A 14,291-nucleotide genomic window follows, 5' to 3' on the forward strand; every position below is an offset into this window, starting at 1 on the left:
GACTCGTTGTGGATTAGTCAAAGCCTGGGTTATCATGGGTTGTTTTAGGGAACACACAACAGACGGGATGCATTAGCGGTCACATAAACCCACCCAAGACCCTTTACTTTATGATGTCTGTAGCTCCCTCTTTTTATTGATTTCACTGTGTGGCTATTTATGTACAGACACTGTCAGTTCCTTCTTTTTTTATGGGGTGTTTTGTCTTCTGCGGGTACACAGTTAAAGGGATACTTCACCCCCAAAAAACATTTCTTTGTTCTGATGAACACAGAGAAAGATATTTGGAAGAATAGTTATAACCAAACAGATCTCGCATGTTAATAATTTGGCATGAAAAATCACACAACAGCGAGAAATCCAGGAGGATCGATTTACTAATAACTCCGCATTATTTCACAGGATTAAACCGAATTTACACACCCCCTAGCGGTAACTACGGGAACTGCAGAAATTGTACTCGGTCTACAGTACTAGTATTATTTAGTAAGCACAAACCAGTATACAGTGAATGAAGCTTCCATCTCTGTTACATTAATAACGCTGTTTTATTCAAACATGCCAATAGCACATAATTGCAGTGCAGCAGTTAGAGTCAGGGTTGCCAGGTCCACCAATTTCCTGAGGAACTGGGCTACTTCTGTAGATTATATTTTATTCTGTGGCCTGTGGGTTAAAAGGTGTTTGTTCTCCAGCTGTGATTATTTAGATGAGATAAGTTCCAAAATACGTTATTTATGAAAACAGAGTAATAACTAGGCCTAGTGATTTTTCAAGAAGAAATTGTGCGTAATGGACAACAGTAAAAATGACTGTAAAAATAGATTTAAGGTATGGGAGTTAAATAGTTGGGGTTTTGGTATTTGAACTGAGCTCACTGGGATGTTTTCCTTACGCAGATCTGGCAACCCTGTTCAGAGGACACTCAAGAAGCCAGACAGAAAAATGTACGTCAGCTTCAGGAAAAAAATACGCAAATGCAAAGCTCATTCAAGGACAGAAGAACATGATCCAATCGTCACAATGCCAGCTACTTCCTCACCAACATCCGAGGTAGCAACATCCATTAAACGTGTTGGCTGCTTCCCTAACACAAGAATTCCCTGAAGGTACTATTGCACCTGCTGTCTGTACATTCCCGTCTGAACGAGCCAATGACCCCTTCTTCGGTTCAGGCACAAAGACTGTACTCCATACTGCGGTTTCTCACACATGCAATGTAAGACTGAATCCTGTTCAGCATGCTGGCCACTGGTTTCCATGACAACAAAGGGGTGATGTGATGGGTGGTCAAAGCTTCTATGAAAACAGTACTTTCTCAGCCTAAACACTGGCTGATATTGAACTGACAACTCATAAACTTAAAATGAATATTGACTGAAATTCACTTTGAACCATTTTTGCATGCACATGCACATTAAACAGGTGTGTCGCGAATACGATCAATGTATTGATTTTAAACCAAAGTATCCATAGCTGTTGTTCTTTTGGCACACTAACAAGCTTCTGAGCTTAGATGTGGAGCTCCGTTGGGGAACAGGTAACCGATTGCCTGCGATTTCTGTTGACATCCCGGTGCACAGGGGATTGAAGAATTTGCATTGTTTCCTCAGATTTCATCTGTTGAAAATAAATCTATCCAAGAGAATCATTTTTTGTTCATGTGTGCATTCATCTTTTCACTTTCTTTTTCCTTTCATTGGCTCTGGGAGATCAAGAATCAATAACAGCCGTTATAATGAGAAAAACGAAAAGCTTTCTGTTGCAACTTTCTACACTGACATGTAGAAGAAGATTAAACAATAAAAGTATTTTCCATAATGTACAACAAAAATTAATAAATATAAATGTAACAAAAATGTTAGATAAATATGGGCCCTGCCTGCAGCCTGCTGTTGATAAATAGCAGGGGAAACGTATGACTTGTTTTACTTATTGTATCATTTATTATTTTTGGGTATTATGATATTATTAATACATAATAATAATAATACATACTATAATAATGTTTAAAATAATTGCTACTCCATATATATATATATATAAAGTATTTGATTGTACATTTAATAACTGTGCTTACACTTATTTCAGCATTTTATTGTTGTATTTTATTGTCAAGGTTACATTTATTAATGTATTTTATTCTCACGTTTAAATTATACGCTTACATTTATGTTATTTCTACATTTCAAAAATGTATTTATCGCAGCATCGTTTTTTATCACCGTCATTGGTAGCAGCGTAACAGCGCCCTCCAGCGGCACACTTGTACCTCTCACTCAAAAACGTCCCGCCTCCAATCGCGGCGGCAGTCCAGCGCTGGCGTTCAGAAGATGCGCACCGAAACCCCAGGAAACCTCTGCTCACAAACCACACAGGAAAACGGGTGCATTCCCGTGCATGAATCTTAAACATCCAGCAACCTCTCGGACCCTTCGACATCTTTACTACATCATCTACTGGAGATACATACACCTGTTCGTTTCCACCTGGATTATGGAAAGCTGAAGCTGGTCGGAAGGAATGATCACTGCTCACTAATCGCTGTAGTTTCCAGCTTTAGATATGATTCCCGAACACCAGAACCATGTTGTCACCACGATTGAAACCATGCCAGAGACCGTCACGGCAGCTTCACCGTCTGTGTTTCAGAGGATGAAGAAAGTGTTGAGCAGGTGAGAGTAAAAACGACATGATGCATCACATCCGATCTGGATAACGTGTTAGTCGTGCTGTTCATGTTTATGTGAATGTTTGGTCAGGTTAATAAGGCATGCTCAAACATGTTTGTTTTATTGATTTGTGGATTTTAAATCCGCCTGTTTTGATGGCCAGATTAGAGTTTTTAATAGTGAATCCCAATGTGATGTTGTTTGTACTGAAGCATCGTTTTGACTAAACTGATTTATGTCTTTTTTGAACTGGCATCAGACTTACAGAGGTGATAAAGCCTTATTTTACCTTAATAACAAACGCTTAGTCCAGGTTAACAGACATGTTGAAACATTAACCCACCTGTTCCGATGGCCAGATTAGAGTTTATAATAGTGAAGGCAAATCTGATATTGTTTGCGTTGATGCATTGAAACGAATGTCTTCACTGAACTTGATTTGTCTTTATTGTAGCTTCATGACCCAATTGCAGGTTTTCCAAATGCGTTGAGATGAGCAAGAACAACAAAGGTCTTTTGGATAAATGAATATTTGACATTTAGTTGGACAGTCATTTATAGGATGTGATATTTTTTGTAAATGCCAAGTTGCAGATTGATGCATACATGATGCACATCGTCCTTCAAATATTGTTTCTCTGTATGCACGCTTTTCTTTCTGTAAAAGACAGAAATCACTTCATCGCAGTGACCGAAAGGTCTCGTGGAGAAATGCACACTACTTTTTGTTTTGGGGTGTGTACGTCTATCCATCACAAGCGTTTGCTGGCGCCGAAGGAATTTCTTTCCAGAATGCCCATTCAAGTGGCCATAGAAAACCTGTTGTGTACTTAAACACAACAAAGCCCGTTTGACCCAATAAAAGTGTGATCCAAACAACCCAGGGTTGAAAATCTGCACTTGAGTTCATCCGTTCGGGTAGGAAACTCTTTATTCAAGAGCAATATTTGCCCGTGCACTTTTTCTTGTTTTACAAAGCTTATTTGTTGTTTGTTTATATTTATCTATTTAAACACTAGCTGCACATTAAGCGACACTTGCCTCTGAGACAGTTAACAGCAATAATAACCGATTATAATGAAATGTAATGATGTTAATATATAATCACATCCTGTTTATGTGAGAAATTTCTTACAGATGCACACATTTGAATTATCTGGGGCGTTTTGGTTAGCCATAATGGTGGCATTTCACTTTTATGCACATTATGCATGAGTTTATGCATGCTCTTTAGCATTGCATGACTCGTGAGATGTTTCGTTTGTTAACCCGTGTGCAGGTTGGCCGGACGGATGCTGTTACTCCAGTTGTGTGTGTGGTTATGCGTGGAGAATGACAGCTGGTAGTCCTGGGTCAGATGAGTCCGGCAGCCTGTGCTCTCTCTCCTTGCCATCTGCTGGTCCTTTTTATACCCACCACTTGCCTTTATTTTCCAGAACAATGTCCCTGGAGGTAGAATCAGTGCAGGCGAAGATCGAGTTGCACGCTGGGTGCTTCTGGGCCCATTGAGAAACTGCCAAGAGTGGAATCTGCTCTTGGGGTGAAAGTGAGGCTTATTCCTATTATTGGGGAGCGCTCTTTTAACCATCTGGATGCCACTGTGTAGGAATTCACATTTTTTTAGTGGCACCTGCTAAGATAAGCATCGCTAGTCTATTACTATTGCTAAGTGTTGGGTTAGTGATTTCAATCCTAAACTTCGGTGCATAACTAGTCCGGCGTTGTTTGTGATACGGGAGTGAATGATACTTCAAATCGTGCAGTCAGATCAGATAAGATCAGATGGAAAAAGGTGACTAATTCCCTTGCATTGAGGGAGGGGTTACTGTATGAGGGGATCAAAAATCAAATAAATTCGGGGTGGGCAGTCCAGGACACCCTAGCGACCATATAGTTAAGCCACGGTAACCATTCACAACACCCAAGCATCATGATATAGGCAAACATCACTTGCATTTTTTTGGAACTGGAAAAAAATGGCCATTTCAAAAATACATTTATGTTTTATATGCTTTTAAAAAAGTTTGCATCAGCATCTCCATAAAGCTTGTCAGCAGAAGGAAGCATGAAGCGCTCTAAAATTTCCAGGTAAGATGGCTGCGTTGACTGTGGACTTCAGAAAACACAGTATCTGTAAATCATCCAAATTTCAAGAAATAAAGGCTTGAAATATTTCACTCTATGTGTAATGAATCTATATAATATATGGGTTTTACTTTCTGAAATGAGTGACAAAAAATATTGACCTTTTTCACGATATTCTAATTTTTTGAGATGTACCTGTATATCTAATGTTTAAATATAATGATTGTTTTAATTCATGAATTTTCAAATTAACTTTTTTTACAAGAAGGCAGAAAAATTAGTATAGCATATATATATTTATTTTAGATGCCCAATTGCAGTTATTTACTTGCAGTCCTTAATAGAAAAATAAGTTTTATTAGTTGAATGTTGCGCTTGTTCAATTTGCGACTTCTGCATATCTGCGAACTAGTCGCTTTTCAGCGAAATTCGCCGTTTTGAAACCAAATATGCCATTCTTGTGAATCGATCCGAACAATTTTTCCCATCGTGGGGGGGTCCTTGGTGATTTATAAAATGTAAGTCCTCGGGTACCATATTTGCAACATTCAATGCACAGACACAGGCAACATCATAGTGGATGCGGCATGAAAAGCACTCTCTAAACGTCATTTTTGCGCCTGTGAAAGCATTGCTGAAAGGGACGAACGCAAAGTGTCGTCTCAGATAAAGAGAAAATGCCGTTGATATTTATTATTCAGTTCGCCCGTGTGATCGAAACGGCTGTGAGAGACAGTTGCCAATCTCCCTTTCGAATTTCCACTTCTAGAGCTCCGCCCTTCTAAGTGAGTAAGGCACATGGGTGCGATTGATATTCGTCCAAAGTTTCAGTCGAAGAAGCTGTGGTTTACAGATGATATTTAATATTTATTTTAGAGACCGATCAATTCGCTTCATAATGCATTAATATGTCAGGAGCCGAAAAGATTACTTTTGTATTGCTTGTATCTGCTTTTCAAACTTAGTTTTTTTATGAAAGCTCTTAAAGGTCCAGTGTGTAATTTTTGGGATGATCTATTGATAGGAATGCAATATAATATACATAGCTATGCCTTCAGAGGTGTATAACGAGCTTAAACAATGAAGCGTTATGTTTTTATTACCTTAGAATAATTTCTATCTACATAAAGGGTCCCCTTGCATGTAATTCGCCATGTTCTGTCAGCCGTCGTAGTGTTTCGAAAGGGAGGGGTGGAGTGAGCGGTTGGTTGCAATTCGCAACCTTGCCACTAGATTTCATTAACTCTACCTTTAATAACTCTTTTTTTTCTTTTTAAGCTCTTATAACTCGCATCAATCAGGTCCTGCACTTTATTTTCTCAATCCTGCATGTTTCAAAACCGAAACCAAACTGTCAGACGCGCAAGTGCTTTGCTTCCGATGGACACGCATCCGAAAGATTTAGGAAGGTGCACATCTCAGAAAACGTAGACAAATAAAGATCATTTTAGATGTTTACTTAGGATTTGTAGCATTGGGATAGCGAGACGAGGGCAATGTACTTATTGTTTATGAAAATCTCAAATTCGAACTCATTTGCGTATTGAAGCAAAAGTTTTTTTATTTGCGCCAGAATGCAAAATGTACATGTTAAAATAAAAAAAATCTTATGACACGCCACTAACAATGACCAAACCACCCGAATCCCCCCTAACCAAAAAACCCCCGCCTCCCGTCGTACGGCTGTCACTTTTTTCACCTCTTCAGAGTTTGCAGGTATGCTTCTGAGAGAAGTTGAATGTGCCGGCTCAAATTTGGGTAAAAAACGTGAATTAATTTAGTTGTTTTAGCTATTGCATTTTTTTTTATTAAACAGCTTTTTAACATATTTCTAAAATATTTGTGCTTTCTCTTTATTATGACATGTGGTTTGATGAATTTAAGTACAAAGTACTATTTGAACAGAAAACTCGGTAGATACGTTTTTTTTTTATTAAATGACCTCTTTTAGAATGTTTTCAGGGTTGTTAAGACGTAATGCAATCCTTGAAGAAAGTGTCGTCTTTTCTAAGCAACCTGGGAAATAATAGTTGGAATGTTCATGACTCGTGGAGGAGGGGGTGGACAGATGTTATTGTTCTGGTGCACCCAAGCCATTCACAACAGCGTAGACTTCCCGGATCTCCCGTTTCCTGTGGTTCTGTTACGGAATCATGTGAAATGTTAAATGAAACATGTCATTCATCCTTTAGAGACAGAGATGTGGGAAAAGAAAAAAAATGTCTCTGGGTAAATAGACAGACACAGATTAGGATTATCAGATGAGCTCCAAAATGTAATGTAAGCGTCGGATGCAAAAAAAAATTTGAGATCTTCCTCAAAGCTGAAAAGTAATTGATCCACTGCTTCTCTCATATGGATCAGCTGTTCAAAATAACAGTGGCGCGCATCTGATGATTTCTGTTCCCTAAATGGCTCTTTCGGAGTCCTGTGCCGCAATGCAATTGGCTGTTTAATCATGTGGCGGTAATCAGGTCATAGAAGCTCTCATGGCTCGACTTGGCAGGAGCTGTTAAAATTGAGTTAACATTCAGTCTCCGTTATGAAATTCTCCCGCTGATAATGAGCCTCATGGTTTTGTTCGCAGCTTAATGCCCGTTTATTGCTTTGTGGAACATTTATGAGCAATTTAAGCCAGGCGTCCAAATCAGCTTTGTTCGGGCTTAGCGGGACACCCTTCCATCAATGCGGTGCAACATCTTTATTTGCATTTTTTTTTAGATAGACGTCAGGGCCCGTATTCACAAAACATTCTATCTTAGCACTAATGCTGCGTTCCCACCAGACGCGAATGAAGCGTTAAGCGCGAGTGATTTACATGTTAAGTCAATGCAAAGACGCGATAGACATCCTGCGGCACGATTCGCACGAATGACGCGTTTCATATAAGAAGGCCTAGTTTATGTTGTGTATTCTTTTGCCTTTGTGCGAATCTGCTTTTACATTAGTGGCCATCATGTTGAGAATAAGGAAAATGTCTCAAGAATTTTCCATCTTCACTTTTGTATGAAGCGCTGGGTTCCGATTTGTCTTTGGTTTCTGGTTGTGTTTGGGACAACAGTGATGTATTTTCATGACAAACCAAACAATCTAGAAAAAAAGCTCCAACGTTTTTCCTTTCTTTTAGTTGCTCATCAGAAAGTTGCAGCAAAGTCAAATATGAACATTGGATTGATGGCTGAATCCCTCCAGTGAAATGTGATTAATTGAGGTGAATGAGATTAAACGAGTGTCTGGTTTTCTCCGTCTGTGAATGAAGGACACTATGGATTCAATTTGCCTTCACATGAAGGGTATGAGGAACGCAGTATGTCAAAGAGAGACCGTGCTTTTCATTATAAAACCTCCACTCATCTAACTCAAAGCAAAAACATCCCAGCCTCTGCTATAACAGCTAGCCGTATAAAAGAGCCTTTTTTACATTTTTTATGTAGCTTTCCCATTGAAATCTATTTAAAATATTAGTCAAGGTATTTGCATGGTTTAATTTTACATGATCATTTTCCGCTTTCTTTCTATGACTTGAACATGATGTTTTGCTACTTTCCAGTTAAGACTTCCAGATAAATGAGCTCTGGCTAAGCTTTGTGAACCGAATTGGCATGTACATGCTGACATGGGCGGTCACGTGTTCATGTGTTGATGATCATAACCAGTCTTTGAAGTAAGGGATAACGAACAGGTTGTTATCGCAGAAATAAGCGATATTTCGCGATAACAGCCTGCTGCTGGTACATTATCCCGCTTATTACACGGCTACTTGAAAAAACTGGACATGAAATGTGAATTTGAAATATTTTATTAGCTCATTTTTACCGAATGCAGACTTTCCGCGAGGAAAAGCTGTTTACTTTGAAGGTTTTAAGGTAAGAAACGACGTACAAATGTCACGAACAGGCAATTTGGTTTAATCGCTTGTAAATATTATGAAGTCATGTATGTTATTAAAAGACATATTTATATTGAATTAGTCAAAAAACCTGTCAAAATGATTTGCTGCATCCGGGTTACCGTGTGTTATTCGTTTTGAGAGGTTGTTATCTGGGAATAACGAACCTTTAAATGTTGCGACTGGCCAATCAGAATCAAGCACTCCGACGAGCCGTGTAATAAACTTCAATAAATGGTTTTGGGTGAGCTGTGTTGTAGTTTTCAGGATGTTGTAAACTAAATCTGCTCATAATTCACTCACTGACAGACAGTCGGTGTGCATCAGTGCGACGAGAGCTTGAATATTATTCACGCAACACTTCCCTCCACTCGAAACCTCTCGAGTCGCCCTGACTGATGACTTGACTGATTTCAGTTATTTCAGTTCGCTAAAGTAGCATTTTTATGGTGGATTAATGGAAATTTGTAGTCATATGAAGAAAGGCCTGTGTGCATTTGCACCACATAAAATGGATCCTCAGAATTAAACTTGTAATAAATATCAAATAATAAAAAGGCAATTTTTTTTTTTACATAAAAGAGTTCAGTTTGCAATAAGTTTTGACACTTTTCAGAGGAAAATACCTAAATTGTTTACAGTTGTCTTTGCATTAGAGAAAAAAATGTAACGTTAAAAATTGCGTAAGGGAAATTGCATTCTTTTTTTATAAATGTTAAAAAAAATTGGTTTTATGCCCAGATAAAAACGTTATTGCTTTGATTTTCCTCTTTTATAGCCCAGAATGTAACTTGTCTTATCTGTTTTCTCCTAGTGTTTCTAGTCTTTTCGTCTCGTTTCTTAGTGTCATCTCGTCACATTTTTATGTCTTGTCTATTTGTCTCTTCTCATCTTGTCTCGTCTCTTTGTCTCGTATCGTCCTCTCGTCTCGCCTATTTTCGTCTCTTCATCATCTGTGATTTTTCTTTCATATGAGGTAACACTCCATGTCCAAAAAAACAATATTTATCATAAAATAGAATAATTTTTTTCATAAAAAATTCTACCGTAACCTTTTCATGCTGTTAGTAGCACATTTGAAACGGCACCTTCAAGACATTAAACAGGAAAGGTAAGACAGATTTATCTTGTCTTGGGGGTTAATTAAAAGGACCGATCTTCCCCGTTTGTCTTGACGCAGGATTGCTTGTTCATTTCCTCACACAGCACACTTCATTTCCTGTCGCCCAGTGTCCAATAAACAGATGTTATGATGGAGGCATTTCAGTGGCATTAGTCAATATCCTCCAGTAGCATCTACAGTAAGTTTGTGAGATTTTATCAATGCATTTAGGCAGCTGTAAAATCAAACGCCCCGCTTTGTAATGTTCCTATCAGCTTAGAAAAATACTGCCTAATGTAGTCTCTTAGGAAACTCTGAGATGTAAGTCAAAGGTCAATAGAGAGAGGATGTGTCCCTGTAGATGGCAGGGCTCCAATTTTCCGGTTCTGTTCCTCCATTTGACAGTGTCTTCATGACTGCCAGGGAGTGATGTAAGGCGAAGAGCATCCGCACATAATCAAGGCATTGATCGGACTGGACCCTTCTTCTCTGTGCTCTTAGTGGTCGTGCAGACGAGATCTCACTTGGAGAAGAGAAGATGGCTTTTCTCACCCTATATCTTAAATGTCAAAACTAATGGACATGGAGCGTTTGTGTACCTATTATTCTGAATGCTTCCAATATTTTATATTGGCATGTTGTGTATGCCATAATGTGTGTCCGTTGTGTCCAAACCGGGTGAGAAGTGCTGAAATCCAGTTGTTGTCCAACTGCAAAAAGACAACAAGACTGGATGAATATTGTATTCTCTTAGTTTTTTTGCATACAGTATAAGTATGCATGATCTGTTTTTTTCTCTCGAAAAGTTTTAGTAATAAACAAAGCACTGAAAGGAATGCAATCCCATAATGCAATGCACTTCTACTAGTGCAACAAAATAAATACCCCTTAAATAATATGAACGCTAATTGAATAATTTTGTGAAGTAATCAATTTGAATTTCTCATTCGATTCGACGGAAATGTATGCATTTTTACAACATGTGTTTAAAAAGACTTTTAAATATTATTTTATCAAATTTAATTTTTTTGTTTAGTTGTTATCTTGTGCAGCATGATGTCACACGACTGTAATTTAGCATACTATTTTTAAAAAGTGTTTAATACATTTTAGCATTATTTTAAACTATTACATTTATTTTTTCTGTTTTAACAATACTATTTTTAAAAAGATCATTCCATAAATTTTACTATTTTCTCTATTGTGGTTTACTACTAGTGTTAACTAGTATTCCTTAAATTGCATACTTGTCATGGATGATTGAGGATCTGGCTTTGGAACCAAATCATAACCTATAATAAAACTTTACGTCATGCTGTTTGAAGGGTTAATTTATATCCATCTTTACTCAACATCACGCGTACAACAGTGTGCGTGCTGCTCTTTATATCCTGTGTTATGTTACTCTGGACTGATATTTAAATTGTCCTGTGATGACATCACCAGCCCTGTTTCCCCAAGATGCACCTGACAGAAGAGCAAGCACCTTTTAGCATGCACAGCGAGCGCTTCAGACTCCACTCGCCAGTCGCCACGTCCCAGCAGAGTGGCAAAGCTAAGCTAAGCCGCCCCGGATCACGGACGTGGCTTTACTGATGAATAGGAATCTCTAGGGGAGAGCGAGGGGATCGGATCATTGACTTGTGGGAAGTCATTAGCCCACCTGGCAAACCTTAAACTACATTATTATTCTTAGGGTGGTGTTCTCCTCAGCTCTGATGCGTCTGATGGAACGGGTGCATGCAGCCCCATCACTGGTTAATGAGGTTTAGGCTTGACTAACTGCGTCAGGCTTCAGAAGCCACTTGTAAGATTATGGGTGCTTTCATGAGTAAATGTGAAACATTCCCCGGAGCTTCAGATTAGAAGAAGAGAGAAAAGAAGAGAGGGAGAGGAAAAAGAAAACGTGAGGTTAAAATAAGGTGGAGAAATGTTGAGATTGAAGTGCATGTTAAAGTCCCAGTGAAACTCAAAACTACAATTCTTATTTTTTCACGAAATATTGCAGCGATTATAGTAAATAGCTTATCAATGTGGGTCATTTTCTTTTCAAATTCATGTACCCTCATAATCTTCAGTTAAAATCTGAAAATGCACTTCCGCCCTGAAATGACTATCCATCTCAAATGACGTTATTTAGACAGCTTGGACGGAGCATCCGTTAACTCCTCCCCTTCAACTGTCAGTCTGCTGCCAGTTTCATTTCAAAATGCAATGACTGTTTTTATACATCCAATCAAATCGCAGAGAAAAGAATAAGGAAGTAAAAACGATCGCAACTTCCGGTTCACGGGGACTTTAAATGTTTGAATGAAGCAAAATTGTTACTAGGAAAATTCTGGAGGCGGAGCTTAGTTTTCATTTTAAGATTTGATTAGGTCAGAATGAGGAAAAAGATGCTATGCAGATTTTTTTATTTTTTCCTAAAGGTTAAGAGGAGAAACAAAAAGTTGTTTAAAAAATTACATTTTGATTGGACTTTTTAACCTAAATAAGTTAAATAAATATTATATATATTGTATAATAAATATTTATACAATTTTAGGATAATATTTCATGGTTTTATGTTGTCTGAAAGGTGATGTGTAAAATGTTTGTAAATCGCCTTGGATTAAAGCTAAATGTCTAAACGTAAATCTAAATGTATTATATCTTAGTATAAATATGTTTGTTTTTTCCAAAATGTGCAATCACAAAGAAAAATGTATCAAAATTTGATGAGCTTTATGGTTAAAAATAATTGTATGATATATGACTGTAATTTGTCCAATTCTAAAAAAATGATTTTTTTACCCTTTCTCATTAGCAAATAGTTCATACTTCTTTTAAGCATAAACCTTACTAAATTTTCTCAAATTTTGAGAACGAAATAGATATATTTGCTGATAAACAAGGTTAAAATATGGAAAGATGAAAATGTTTTTGCATTGAAGATTCTCACTAGACTTGTTCAGTATGCGCTTGTTCCATATAGACTTTCTATGCGCATGATTCGTGTATGGATGTGTTTGTATGAAAAAGGAAATATCGTCAGCTCGGAAACAAAGAGAGATTCTGTGTTTGTTCGTGAGCGGATGTCAGCCCACACATCAGTTCTGCTGCTTCTGGGTATTTTTAGGCCTGAAAACATTCAGGGAGTCTGTAAAATGAGGGTCATTCCCTGTCAAATTATAACGAGCCTCTATATCACTATGATAAAGCGATATCTACTGTTACAATGATAGTTTGTGTGAGGAACGGACGGAAATTTAAGTTGTTATCGCCTGGTCATTTTCCTCTCCAGTGAGCTGTTAGTGGCTGAATCTTTGAGTCAGTAAGTGAATCAAATGAACCCATTGTGATTCAAAAGAGTGATTAGCAAAACAGGCACATCACTTTTGCCAGTCGAGTTTGATGTTAATGTAATTATGTAATAAAAATCGATAGAAATATGTGTTTAATTTGTTTTGGATGGGAGGGCTTTTCGCAAAGGAAAATAAAATGTCTCAAACATTAACTCGCCCTAAATGCTAAAGATATTTTATAGAGTAAGGTTTTTTTATTCGAGACATGTACCATGTTTATGCAATAATATGATTGCTGTGAGAGTAGTCGTCATTGAGAAAACATGTTGTGTATTTGTGAGGTGACCGTGGGCTTCAAATCCTTAACTTGCTAGTCGTGGTGTTATTAGGGATAAATGGGAAGCTATTTCTTCTTAAAGGTACAGGAAAAATAAAAATTCATTGTTGTCATTATTTACTCACCCTCAAGTTGTTCCAGATTGGTATAAATGTCTTTGTTCTGATGAACGCAGAGAAAGATATTTAAAAGAATGCTTGTAACCAAACAGATCTTGGCACCATTGACTCCCATAGTAGGAAAAATTGATTTGTAAATGTCTTTGTTCTGTTGAACAAAAAAGAAGATATTTTGAAGAATGTAAGAAAGCAAACGATTCTGGAGCACTTTCCACTGCCGTTGTAATTTTTCCTACTATGGGAGTCAACGGGGTTTGGTTACAAGCATTTTCCAAATATCTTTTTCTGAACAAAGTGATTTATGCAGATTTGAAACATCTCGTGGGTGAGGGTAAATGATGTAAGAATTTTCATTTTGGGTGAACTGTTCCTTTCATTTTTTTGTTACTTTCATAAAGAGCATGTTTGAAAACTAAAACAAAAAGATTGATATGAAACCAGACAAGACTCGTATGAGGTGACAATTCACAATTTTTTTGCAAACTAGGGTGCAATTCGTAATTTTCGCCTCTATATCGCCATCTCTGCTTGAAAATGTAATTTACATGGATTAAAGTTAAATGTTAAACTGACAATTCTTGCAAAATTGTACTTGACAGCTCAGTTTACAGCATAAATCATTAAAGTCACCGTGAAATTAACACCTGTCTTCACTTCCTTTCACAAGTAATTGTGCGAGGACAGGGCTATCGGAGACTTGCTTCTAGGGCTGGGCGATTTGGCCTAAAATCAAAATTTTGATTATTGAACATTTTCTCTCGATTACGATTATTGAACGATTATTTTGTTTTTGTTTATTTTTC

At 37.5% G+C, this 14,291-nt stretch overlaps 1 protein-coding gene across 1 annotated transcript in view; it reads left to right on the forward strand.

The window, feature by feature from the left end:
* Positions 1-2,276: 2,276 nt before the first annotated feature.
* Positions 2,277-14,291, forward strand: part of slc35f1 (solute carrier family 35 member F1) — a 59,636-nt gene continuing 47,621 nt past the window's right edge. Inside the window, exon 1 of the mRNA XM_057353733.1 lies at positions 2,277-2,675. Within this exon, the coding sequence (XP_057209716.1) occupies positions 2,566-2,675 (110 nt within the window). The 5' untranslated portion in view covers positions 2,277-2,565. The remainder of the gene's footprint in view (positions 2,676-14,291) is intronic.

This window comes from Triplophysa rosa, linkage group LG15 (genome assembly GCF_024868665.1).
Source record: "Triplophysa rosa linkage group LG15, Trosa_1v2, whole genome shotgun sequence".
Classification (NCBI taxonomy): Eukaryota; Metazoa; Chordata; class Actinopteri; order Cypriniformes; family Nemacheilidae; genus Triplophysa; species Triplophysa rosa.